Below are 12,979 nucleotides of genomic sequence, written 5' to 3'. Positions count from 1 at the left end.
GAACTTAAATAGGTTAAAGGTTAAATAGTAAATTACTGTTGATTAGGGATGATTCACCTTACTCACGATTCGATACGATTTACAATGCTAATCTCACGATTTAGTCACGATTGTTTACCAAAATTATTTAAAACAAATTTAAGGTGAAGAGTCCTTTCATTTTTTTCCTAAATGCTGCACATTTTTGCAAAATATAATATATTTTCTGCCATAACTAAATTGCTATTTTAACAATTTACAAAAAAAGGACAATACAAACTACAATACAGAATATCTCTGTTTTCTGGCATAGGCTGAGAACTTTGCACATTTACAATGTCCCCTGCTGAAAAAAAAAAAAAAACTCTTTCACTGAGGACTGAGATAGCTGGTGTGGAGAGGTAAGCCTTTCCTAAACCGGAGAACAATATGTACAGAGGTGGTCAATAGTCCCTCTGATCAAGGGGACTGGCCGCAGGCATAAAAAACTAATTTTAAGACTAGAGGTGACACAGTGACGCAGTAGGTAGTGCTGTCACCTCACAGCAAGAAGGTCGCTGGTTCGAGCCTCGGCTGGGTCAGTTGGTATTTCTGTGTGGAGTTTGCATGTTCTCCCTGTGTTGTCATGGGTTTTCCTTCGGGTGCTCCGGTTTCCCCCTGAGTCTAAAGACATGTGGTACAGGTGAATTGGGTAGGCTAAATTGTCTGTAGAGTATGTGTGTGAATGAGTGTGTATGGGTGTTTCCCAGAGATGGGTTGCAGCTGGAAGGGCATCCGCTGCATAAAACATATGCTGGATAAGTTGGTGGTTCAATCTGCGGTGGCGATACCTGATTAATAATGGGACTAAGCCGAAAAGAAAATGAGTAGAATAGAGACAGGAGTTGAACATGATTATGAAGGTGAATAATTAATATTACTTTTATAATTAATTATATAAATATCAGTGTGATACACTTAAGAAAAGATCATCTTGAACTTTTTTAATATAATAAGCTAATTATTAAAATATGCATAAACTAATTTGAAAAGGAGACAGTAAAAATATTCTAATACCTGCTTCTGTAACAGAACACATTTCTCTTTCAGTCTGAAAAATATCTTCACACATTCGCTATGAAAACACTGATGCACCATGTGATCTCTGTAGCACTTGTTAGAGCAAGCGAGGCTGCAAATCATCCGGTCCACATGGTTTATTGATATTTATTTGCATATAGACATCTGTGACAGTAGTTTTTCACTGCGCTGATGGTTTATGTGCATCATATTCATTGTTCAGTGTAAGTAAACGTCTTTTTGCAGTATTTGCACAAAGTTTGTCAGACGCACAATCGTTACATCCCTACTGTTGATATTGTATGTAAATAATTATACTCTATACTACCCCCCCCCTCTTTTTTTGATGATTTTTTTTCAATGTTGTTATTAATTTTAAGTTTTGATTGTTGTCCTGGAGTTGTTTTGTTTTAATGTGATGTTCAGATGTATAGATGTCTTGTTTTAATGTTGAGAAAAAAACAATAAAAAAATTCATCAAATAGTACCGTAGATTTCAATTGCCAGAGTGCTTAAATTGATAATTCACCCAAAAATGAAAAAAATAATTTACTCATCCTCCACTAGTTTCAAACCCAAACAAGTTTCTTTCTTTGTGTTCAACAGAAGAAAGAAATTCATAAAAGTTTAAATCCATTGAGTGTGAGTAAATGATAAGTAAATGGTTAATTTTGATGTTGAACTCACCCTTTAAATAAATATTTTTTTCTCAACTCATAGATATCGGAGGGCATGGCTTACATCGAGAGAAAAAACTACATTCACAGAGACCTGCGTGCCGCTAATATTCTCGTCTCAGAGACCCTGCACTGTAAAATAGCTGACTTCGGTCTTGCCAGGATCATAGAAACAGAATACACTGCACAAGAGGGTAAGTACACCAATGTATACATGCAATTTTTTACACTACCACAAATTGACAAACACAAGTCAGTTCTGGCATTTGGTTTCTAATATGATGCACAGACATACAGTATCTGATTTTTAAAGTTTGATATGAGCTGCTGATATTCAAAAACGCCACCTTCTTACTGTGTTGAACTTTCCGTGGTGACTTTTTTCCACTTTACAGCATGATCGCATGATCACTGTGGCTTTATTTATAGTAATTTCAATTTATGGTTCAAATAAAATATGAATTTGTTTTCCATGCATGCTTACAGTATCTGTTCCACACCACCATTCGTGACCTATCATTGCGTCTTGTTTTATTGATCAGGTGCAAAGTTCCCTATTAAGTGGACAGCTCCTGAAGCCATCAACTACGGTACTTTCACCATTAAGTCAGACGTGTGGTCCTTCGGAATTCTTTTAACAGAGATTGTCACATATGGCCGGGTACCGTATCCAGGTAATGAGTTTTTCTCCCTTGGGTTTTGATTTCCACTCAGAGCTGTGCTGCGTGGGAGAGATGAGAAGATCTTGAACAACCATGTTGCCATTTTTTTTTTTCACAATTTCAGGCATGACGAATCCAGAGGTGATCCGTAACCTTGACAGGAACTACAGGATGCCGTGTCCAGACGCATGTCCGGGAGAGCTCTATGACATCATGGCAAAGTGTTGGATGGAAAGGCCAGAGGACAGGCCTACTTTTGAATACCTGCAGGACACTCTCAATGACTTCTTCATTGCTACTGAAGGCCAGTATGAGATGCAGCCATAACCTCCATGTGGAATCTGCATGAACTGTAATGAGGATGTACAAAAGACACAATGGACTAAATCCACATCGAAATGGATTATGGGGAATATACTGTAGCAAGAAAACTGCCTCGTTGTATATTAGTAAATATTTTATTTGACACATTTTCACTGTTTTCCATCTATTTCTTTGATTTTCGTTTTACATATTAGGATGTTTCATTATTCTTTCAAGCTGAAGTCTGTATTGTTTTCAATAAAATATTTAACTTAGTCCAGACTGTAATTTAGTCTTGTTTGGCCAGACATTCAGATTGATGGCAGAAGGTTTGTACTCATTCAAGGCTTTCAGTAGCTACGTTTCCATCAACCTATTTCGATGCATATTTTGGAGATGCGCATAAAAAACATATGCATAACTGAGTAGGATAAACTTTTTATTCGATGAGAAAAGATGCGCTTAAACTACAATGGAAATACTTTTACTGAACAAATTCCAGTATGCGTATTAAAAAAGGTCATGTGATTTTGTAATGAGATATCATGTGATGATAAAAATGTGTGTGAATGGACAAACCAGCAGGCTCAGCACACTGTAAAACATCTGAAATGTTGTTTTGGTCATTCTAAAATGCCATAACCATTTCAGTATTAGTGTTATTATATTATTAATGACCTCGAGAATCAAGAGTATCTGTGCTCTGTGTCTCACGCCTTCAAACACAACCGCACATTCACTGCATGTCAGGATTGCCTTCTGAGGTGCAAGTCATTGATTAAATGAAGAAAAGATTAAAGCAGATTCTCCTACCACAGCAAATTCAGTTTTTACTGTTGATATTTGGCACCAGTTAATCAGGATGTGACGATTTTGTTCTCTTTGACTCATTGGATGAAAATGCTGCTTAATTCGCACAAATTTTATGCAATATTCAAGTTTTGTGGATAAAGTTAATTCACATTTTTGGATGGAAACATTGTTTTTGGCTAAGGAACATCCAAACTACACATAGTTTTGAAAATCCAGAGTTTAGTCCATTATGATAAGCATCAGTTAATCACAGTGGTAAACACAACCGATTTCTTCTCCGATGAAAAAGTTTGACATTTTGATGATTTATTAGCTGGATTGTTAGCTAATGACATAAATACATTTGGATTTTATATGGGGATTCATCCAATTGGATGATGACTTTTCAATTTTCTGAACCTTATGCATCAGATATTCAGCCAGCGGTCAGTGGGTGTGATGTTTGAGACTAACTAATAGGCCATTTGTTTAATTCCTTCAAAAAAAATGTAAACACTGTTTGCCTCTGATGATGTCAGATCTCTGGTATTGCTTTGTGTGTTTGTTTTTTTTAGTTTTTTTGAGCAGGCCAACTGTGGCTACAGACTACCTTTTTAATTTGCATTAACTGCAGCACTTGTAGCCCCTTACTGAAAACTTCAACATGGGCTCAATGGAAAAACGTGCTCAAGCCTGGAAATTTGTAAAACTACAAAAACTGAATTAATCATAAGTTTGACTGCAGTTAAGGTAAAATGAACATTTAAGATTTACAAAAGTGTAGGCAGCACCACCGCTCTCTAGTGGACTTTTTAATCTGACATGTGTAATACACTTTTTACATTTCGCAAAAAATGTAGGTTGAGGCGTGTAGGCTATTTCCAATGAGCCTTAACTGGAAAATTTCATGAACGCAAGCAGAAAAGTTGGGACACACCTTGAATCGACTTGCAATCGACCTTTTTATTGCATTTCTGGCAATTACTTTGGCAATAAACAACTTAAATGAAATTTATGTTTAAATTAAATTTAAATTGTGTCAGTTTATTCACAAGGACATGGTCCAGGGCACCCGACTAACATCTGAAAGCAGTCTGCTTATAAGTTCTACAACACAACTGGTAACAAGGTGCATGTTATATTCATAATATTACAAGTTTAGTTATAAAAAATGAAAGTACCTTGGGATTTTGTTATTGTTGCATACAGTGCTCAGCACATATGAGTACACCCCTCACAAATCTATCTTTTAAATTCATATTTTTAATAGGAAGCTATACAATATTATATATGTGCATACACATTAGATTAGTCACTATACTGAAGCCAAATCTGGAGCTTATCTAACAAAATAACTTATGATAACGGTCCAAAAACTAGTACACTCACATTTATATGTTATAGAAAAATTATAAATACAAATTTTAAAAAGAGGAAAAATCAAAAGAAGCAAAAAATTGAAGAATTTTGTAGGTTGTAATTTCTTTTGCAATATTTTACTTTAATTGAATTTAATTGAATTATCTTTTAATTTCTAAATAGGTTCTGTGACTAAAATAGTATTTTAATAAAAATATCTGTTTAATAAATCTGTTGTATGTTAATGCACCAAAATACATTGCCTATATTCACTGAGAAATGGATACAAATATTCATTTTCAAAATGGGGTGTACTCAGTTATGCTAAGCACTCTACATTAAGTTGCATTTATTAAAGGTGCTGTAAAAATGGTAGCATCCTTATCTTTAATATGGGTGTAGAGGTACAGCACCTCGCTACTTTGGTAAAATGTAGCCCAATTGTAAGATAATGGAAATTGTTAGAAACAAATTATTTTGTTCAATGTGAGCTGTATAAGAAAGTAAATCATCAGTCAATTGGCAGTAGTCCGTGCTGAGATTTCTAGTGTGATGAACCAACACAATCTCACAGCAATTCGTAACTTTTTGATTTGGTGGCTATTTCGTATGAATTCGTACGATCTAATTCGTACAATTTAGTACGATTTGCTCATCCCCCAATGACGGTTGGGTTCAGGGGTGGGGTTAGGTGCCATGCCTCCTTTTTAAAATCGTACAATTTCGTACGACTGAACTCGTACGAATTCGTACAAATTAGCCACTAAACTGACAAAATGTAAAATACTTACGTTTTCTCGTGAGATCAGGCTGGATGAACTGACATTTCTTTTTTTTTAATAATTATGTTTTCGGGGTTTTCACCTTTAATGTATAGGACAGTAGAGATTATTGACAGGAAAGCATGGGGAGCAGAGAGAGAGAGGAAGGATCGGCATAGGACCACGAGGCGGGAATTGAACTTGGGTCACCATGATCACTAGAGTGCCTGTGTCGACGCACTAACCACTACACCACTGGCGCTGACATGAACAGATATATCTGCCCTTTAATGTTAGACAAGCTGCTAATATACAGAAGTTTCTTTCTGTTTTGAATTTTCTCTGTCGTCTTGTTTAGAATAAAGCGAATAAAGAAGTATTATAAAAAAAATCTCATTATAATGAGTTTAAATACAGTTGTGTGGCATCAGTGTGTGAATATTTATCTAATGGTAAAAAAATTAAGCAATATTATATATATATTTTTTAATCACACTCGATGTGAAGAAACACTTTGTTTGACATTCTCCCTTAGGGGGAAAACCCAGCCCATTAGTGACAATCTCGCTCTCATTAGCACAAACAGTCCTGAGTGAGGAAAGAATTTAAATGTGGAGTTTTAGGATGCACAAACGAACATCATAGTCTACATTGCACCCTTCTTCTGAGACACTTCTTTTCACATTTTCAGGTTTTTTTTCCCACAGAGATAACATTACCTGTTTGAATTCCCCACCATGATAAGGCACAGCCGTTTGAAGCTCTGCTCTCTTTTAAAAAAATCTCATTTGAATTTAAAGCGACAGTCACCAAAATAGCATCATTTGGATCAAAGCCTAAAAGAGTCAGTTTCAAAGAGTTATAAAAATTTATAGCTGTGTAGTATTTTAAGCTGAAACTTCACATACACACTGTAGAACAGAGATCACCAATCTTGGTCCTGAAGGGCCGGTGTCCCTGCAGGGTTTAGTTCCAACTTGCCTCACCACACCTTCCTGGTTGTTTCAAATATACCTAGTAAGACCTTGATTAGCTTGTTCAGGTGTGTTTGTTTGCTAAAATCTGCAGTACACCGGCCCTCCAGGAACAAGTTTGGTGACCCCTGCTGTATCAGAGACTTATTTTACGTCTTGTAAAAGGGTCATAATAGGTCCCTTTTAAAGGAACTGACTACAGCATCAGAGGCAGTTTCATGCAGGAAATCTTAAAGCGAACATAGTCATTAGTTGGCTTCCTCCTGAGATAACAGACCGTGAAGCTTCCGTTCATCAGGAATTGATTGAAGAATTAGATAATGGTGCCTTGGTAATTAGTGCTTATATACACTACATCAGACGTTTGGGGTTAATGAAAGTTTTAAAATGTTTTTATGCTCAAATATCTGATCAAATATACACTGAAAAAAAAAGATTCAAAGATGATTCATTGGATTTACAAATGTTTTGGTATTTATTGTATTTTTTGCAATAAATTGTAAACAATTCATAGAAATAAATTAACTGTAGTGCTGCAATTCCAATATTTATTTATTTATTTTATAATTATAATCAATCATATTTAGAATTGTTTTTGTTATTCCTGTGATGCAAAGCTGTATTTTCAGAGTCATTACTCCAGTCTTAAGGTCATGGGATCCTTAAGAAGTCTTTCTAATATGATGATTTGCTACTCAGGAAGTATTATAAATCTTTTAAACCCACTGCCTAAAATCATAGTCCTTTTATGTAACATTATTATTATACTACCTGTGATTTGTTCTTAATTTAATACATCCAAACGAATTTTGAGTATAAATATGATTTTTTAAAATTAAAACATGACTGAAAAGTTGTAGCTGAAAGTGTATTGCATTAGTATGATTATTGTGTTAAGAAATGTATTAATTTATCTTTGACAAAATATTACAATTTCACTTTTGCACTTTTTATGAAATTATTATCCAAACGGAGCAGTAAATCTGTTAAAAAAACAAACATCTTTTTACAAGGTTCGTTTTTAAATGTTAATTATCAACTTTTTATAGCTCACTAATTAAAATACTCATTGCAAAAGCCTTGGAGTGTTATTGGGGGTTACAAAAACTTTCTATATACTATTTATTCATAAATCTTAACATTATTTTGTAATCAATGTCAGTGAACTTACCATGGTTACTTACCCGATAAAGGATTAAATCTGGATTAAAGGATGTCTGCCATCTTTAAATATTCATTCATTCATTTTCTTTTTGGCTTAGTCCCTTTATTAATCCAGGGTCGCCACAGTGGAATGAATTGCCAACTTATCCAGCACGCTTTATGCTGCAGATGCCCTTCTAGCCGCAACCCATCTCTGGGAAACATCCAAACACACTCATTCACACACATACACTAAGGACAATTTAGCTTACCCAATTCACCTGTACCGCATGTTTTTGGACTGTGGGGGAAACCGGAGCACCCGGAGGAAACCCACACAAACGCTGGGAGAACATGCAAACTCCACACAGAAACGCCAACTGACCCAGCCGAGGCTCGAACCAGTGAACTTCTTACTGTGAGGCGACAGCACTACCTATCTTATCTTACCTTATCTTTAAATATGAAACACAGATTTTAGAATAAACAAATGAAGATTTCAGATGGAAAAACCTTTAAGCACAACTGAAATTTTCTTCTAAAATGGCCATTTTCTTCCTGAGACTCATGTGTAGGTTTTGCAAATTCACTTTTAAGGCAATGAATAGGTTCCTTTCTTTACCTTTAAAGTGAAATAACTGAACATAAACATAATAGCAGACAGAGAAAAATACTAATTTTAGAAGACCTCCAATGCAAAAACCAATAATATATATATGTTTACTTAAAATGTTCGTTTTTTTATTGTATTGTAGCCTATTTAAGAAAATAGATTCATGTTTATGAAAATATTGAAACTTTGGTTCAGCATAATTCAAGATTTTGAAAATGTTAACTTAAATGAATGTGTAACTGCAAAGTTTGCTGCAGTAGCACATTCCTAAAGTCAGATCCCTTGCTGAACATCTCTCCTGTTTCCCATCGTAAAGCTCTGGATGTTGTTGCTCATGAATATAAGAATTGCCCTGCACTGCACCCTGCCTTAAACTCACCCCTGGGGACCTTAAATGTTTAGAGAATAGAGATAAGTGAGCAACAACACAACCAACACCCAGACCTCGGCTGCTGTGGTTTCCTGCTGCCGCTTTCAGCTCAAACAGGAAGGCGTGAGTCAGCAATTCCTCCTCTCGCGATAAAATTCCAAGCACACTTTTCTCAGCATTCAGGACAAATCAAAAGGGGCCAGTGCAGCGAAGTGTTTAAGGCAAGCCTTTTTATTGAGGCATGATGACTCATGAGATCCAGTAAAATATGTCTAAAACATCTTTATATTTACAGTCAAAGGGACTTATATATACATACTGACCTGAGAAGCATTTTCTCTAATAGCAGGGGTTTTCTATCATTTCTTTGACTCAGATGTAGCAACAGATTTGCAAAAAGGGAAGGGCAAAAGTCTTTAAATGAAATGTGTGAAACCACAATCACAACAGCCAATGGAATTGCTGCATTAGAGAATGTATTTGTAAATATAATAGGATGGTAAGTTATATCAGTGTTTCCCAACCCTGTTCCTGGAGGCACACCAACAGTACACATTTTGGATGTCTCCCTTTTCTGACCCATTAACTTCAGGTGTTGGAGTCTCTTCTGATGTTATGATAAGTTGATTCAGGTGTGTTTGATTAGGGAGAGGTTGAAAATGTGTACTGTTGGTGTGCCTTCAGGAACAGGGTTGGGAAACACTGAGTTATATGACACTGTAAAAAAAACAATTAGTTGACTTTACTTAAAAAAGTGAATAAACCTATTGCCTTAAAATGACTAAGTAAATGAACTATGAATTGCTTTTACATTCATCTATGTAAGTCAATGACTAGTTTCCAACATCCTGCATATTAATTTGTGTTTAACAGAAGAAAGTATCTCACAACAGTTGGGATAGTTTGATAGTTTTCATGTGTTTTCACACCATTAGGGAAACATATAGGGGGAAAAACTCTCCTGCCGACTGCCATGTCAAAGTTTAAGTGATTTTTCTTTATTAGCCAAAAAGCCAGAAAATTGTTGTGCAATAACATACAGTATTACTAAAAAACGAAGAGACATGCCTGGGCTGTGCTTCTACAGAAATTCCCCATAGAAAGAACAGTCATAAAAGAAGTTTCATGGATTTGTGCCGAATGGTAGCATCATTGACCCATAACAATCTACGGTACCTACAGTATAACTAGGTCAGTAGGTTTGTATAATTTTTGTTCAGTTTCTATTCTAATTCTATTCTGCAGGTCAACTGCAATTACAGTATAAGGGCAATTCTTCAACGACGGGCACTTTTAGCCTTGTGAAGTTGAGTAAAAAAACTTGTTCAAAATTAACGTAGCATAGCCTCATAAGTTTAAACAATTTGTCTAGTTTTAAGATCTGTTAGAGGACAAACTTAGAAATAAAGAGAAATTGTTCATATTAAACATTTTTTCCCCCCATGAACTGAACAAATGTCATTTCCACCACATCTCAATATGCAGCTTTAATTTCAAAATGAAATAAATTATGGCAGTCAAACATTGTCTAAGATCATTTTTGTATTTAGTTTAACCAATATTTCCACAATATTTACAATAATTATACATTTGTCATTAAAATAAATTAGTCCATTAGGACCAAATCCTGAATTGTACTCCTGTCACACTCTAAAATTTAATATTAATTTGGTGAAGAGCTTATTAGAAAATAAATAAATTGAATTTGTATATTGAATAGAGCATAACCTCATAAATTGTGAATACACTTTTAATGTGTGATGAGTACTTTTTAAATATTTTTTTTTTTTAAATATGTGTAATGATGGAAATGACAGGGTGTGGTGGAAATGACACTGAATTAATGCTAATGTAGAGAAACATGAGATATTTATTAGAAAAATTATTAAACACTTAAACTCAATCTACAAATTTACTAAGCATAACCGCACATTTTTTTTGCAGTTTTCACAGTGTTCACGTGGGTTTCCTCTGGGTGCTCCGGTTTCCCCCACAGTCCAAACACATGCGCATGAAATGGTGAATTGTGAAAGTTAAATTGTCCATAGAGTGTGAGTGAGAGTGTATGGGTGTTTCCCTGTGATGGGTTGCAGCTGGAAGGGCATCCGCTGCGTAAAACATATGCTGGATAAGTTGGCGCTTCATTCTGCTGAGGTGACCCGAGATAAATAAATGGACTACGATGAAAAAAAAATTAACGAATAAATAATTCATTAGTACGGTGTCAGACCTCCTTTTGTAGACAGTATACCATCAGTTCATCTCAGGAATCACAGATGCAGGTCCTTCACAGTGGCCAGAGGGATTTTGAGCCATCCTTCTCGCAGAATAGTGTTCAGGGTCACTATGTGATGCTGCTGGAGAAAAATTGTTTCCTGACTCATTTCCCCAAAATGATCAATAATATTTAGTTCTGGTGACTGTGCAGGCCATGGGAGATGTTCAACTTCCCTTTCATGTTCATCAAACCACTCTGTCACCAGTCTTGCTGTGTCTATTGGTGCATTATTATCCTGATACATGCCACTGCCCTCATGATGCAATGTTTGAACCACTGGGTACATATGGTACTTCAGAACGCTTCGGTGGTCTTTGGCAGTGATGCTCTATCTAACACCAGTATTGGGTCTAGGGAATGGTATGATATTGCAGCCCAAACCATCACTGATTCCCCCATGCTTCACTTTGGGCATTAACGGTCTCCGGGTGGGACGCTTCTTTGGGGCTTCTCCACACCGTAACTCTCCCAGATGTGGGAAAGACAGTAAAGGTGGACTCATCGGAGAACAATGCATGTATCCACAGCCCAAGATTTTTGCTGCTGGCACCATTGAAACTGGCATTTAGCATTGGCACGAGTGAGCAAAGGTTTGGCTATAGCAGTCAGCCATGTATATTGACCCTGTGGAGGTCCTGATGAACAGTTTTGGTGGAAACAGGAGATCTAAAGTGCACATTCAATTCTGCTGTGAGTTGGGCAGCTTTGGTTTTATGTTTTTTGGATACAATCGGTGTTGGCAACCTGACATCCCTTTCAAACATCTTTCTCTTGCATCCATAATTACTTCTGTTGGATGTGGTTCTTCTTCTTGGTGGTATGCTGACAGTACTCTGGATACTGTGGCTCTTGATGCATTACAAAGACTTGCTATCTTACACTGTAAATAAAAGCAGGTTTCCACATAATTCAGTCCCAACACAAATCGATTAAGTTAACTTAACACTTTTAACAAATGTTTTTGGATTGAACACAAAAAATTAAGTTGTGCCAATGAAATCTCAAGAATTGGGTTGATTCAGCTTATTTTAAATAAGTAGTTTAAACAAGCAAAAAATATATATTTTTGAGTGTAGTCACAGATGTGCCATCGAGACGCACACCAACAATTTATTCTCTTTTGAACTCTGATCTGCCACCATATGGCATAATGTTGTGTGCACAGCAATATTTTAAGCAAAACTGTGCAATTGCTCTGCTAATTAAACCTTCACACTCCGCTCTTACTGGTGGTATGTAAAATCAATGAAGACTGGCCACCAGCTGCTCAAATTTAACCATGAAACCTCCAACACTACATGTTTCAGTGTTTCAGTGTCATTGTCTAACCCCTGTTCTTTCGCAATCCATATTAATTGTGTTTTGAAACCATGTCATTTCTACCACATGCTTCCGCCACGTTGCCCACTTTGGTGGAAATGACAGTGGTGGAAATGAAAGTTCTACAGTTTATTGTTAAAAAGTTAGAGATAGCTTCACTGAGTAGCTTTAAAATGATACTAGCATTTCATGTATACAAAATACACTTATTTACCTTAACTTTGTTTGTTTTTAAAAACACATTTGAAGGTACAGCATGTTTGGAAATGACATAGAATAAATGTATTTCCTTATCAAGTAGTGCATGACACATGATGCCACTAATGTCAGTGAGTGACACCTGATGCCACTAATGTCAGTAGGCCAACATGTCAGTGATCTTGTGACATGTGCCAGTAGGTGTTAGTATAAGCACATGTTATAAGCACAATAATGTTATAAGTTTCTCTTTGCTTTATTATTTAAAAATGATTAGGCAAATGACACCTATTATCTTATATGCATATATGTAATGTATTTACAACATGCACTTTATTATAACTTTATTCTAACATAACTTTAATAAATCATATTAAATAAACTATTAAATAATAAAATGAATTAATGAATTAACAAGTCCATATTGTAGCCAACAAAGGAACTGCCACAATGCAATAATATATGGCACAACAGATCAGCTTGTCACAATA

General features: G+C 35.7%; 1 protein-coding gene across 1 annotated transcript in view; it reads left to right on the top strand.

Moving 5' to 3' along the window:
• The window catches only part of blk (BLK proto-oncogene, Src family tyrosine kinase), a 21,389-nt gene extending 18,434 nt beyond the window's left edge, over positions 1 to 2,955 (top strand). The window contains exons 13-15 of the mRNA XM_056481714.1: positions 1,759 to 1,909; positions 2,258 to 2,389; positions 2,502 to 2,955. Coding sequence (XP_056337689.1) covers positions 1,759 to 1,909; positions 2,258 to 2,389; positions 2,502 to 2,704 — 486 coding nt within the window. The 3' untranslated portion in view covers positions 2,705 to 2,955. The remainder of the gene's footprint in view (positions 1 to 1,758; positions 1,910 to 2,257; positions 2,390 to 2,501) is intronic.
• Positions 2,956 to 12,979: the final 10,024 nt, after the last annotated feature.

The sequence above is a fragment of the Danio aesculapii genome, chromosome 20 (assembly GCF_903798145.1).
Source record: "Danio aesculapii chromosome 20, fDanAes4.1, whole genome shotgun sequence".
NCBI classification, from domain to species: domain Eukaryota; kingdom Metazoa; phylum Chordata; class Actinopteri; order Cypriniformes; family Danionidae; genus Danio; species Danio aesculapii.
The sequence above is the reverse complement of the archived record's forward strand: the minus strand, read 5'-3'. Positions and strand labels throughout refer to the sequence as shown.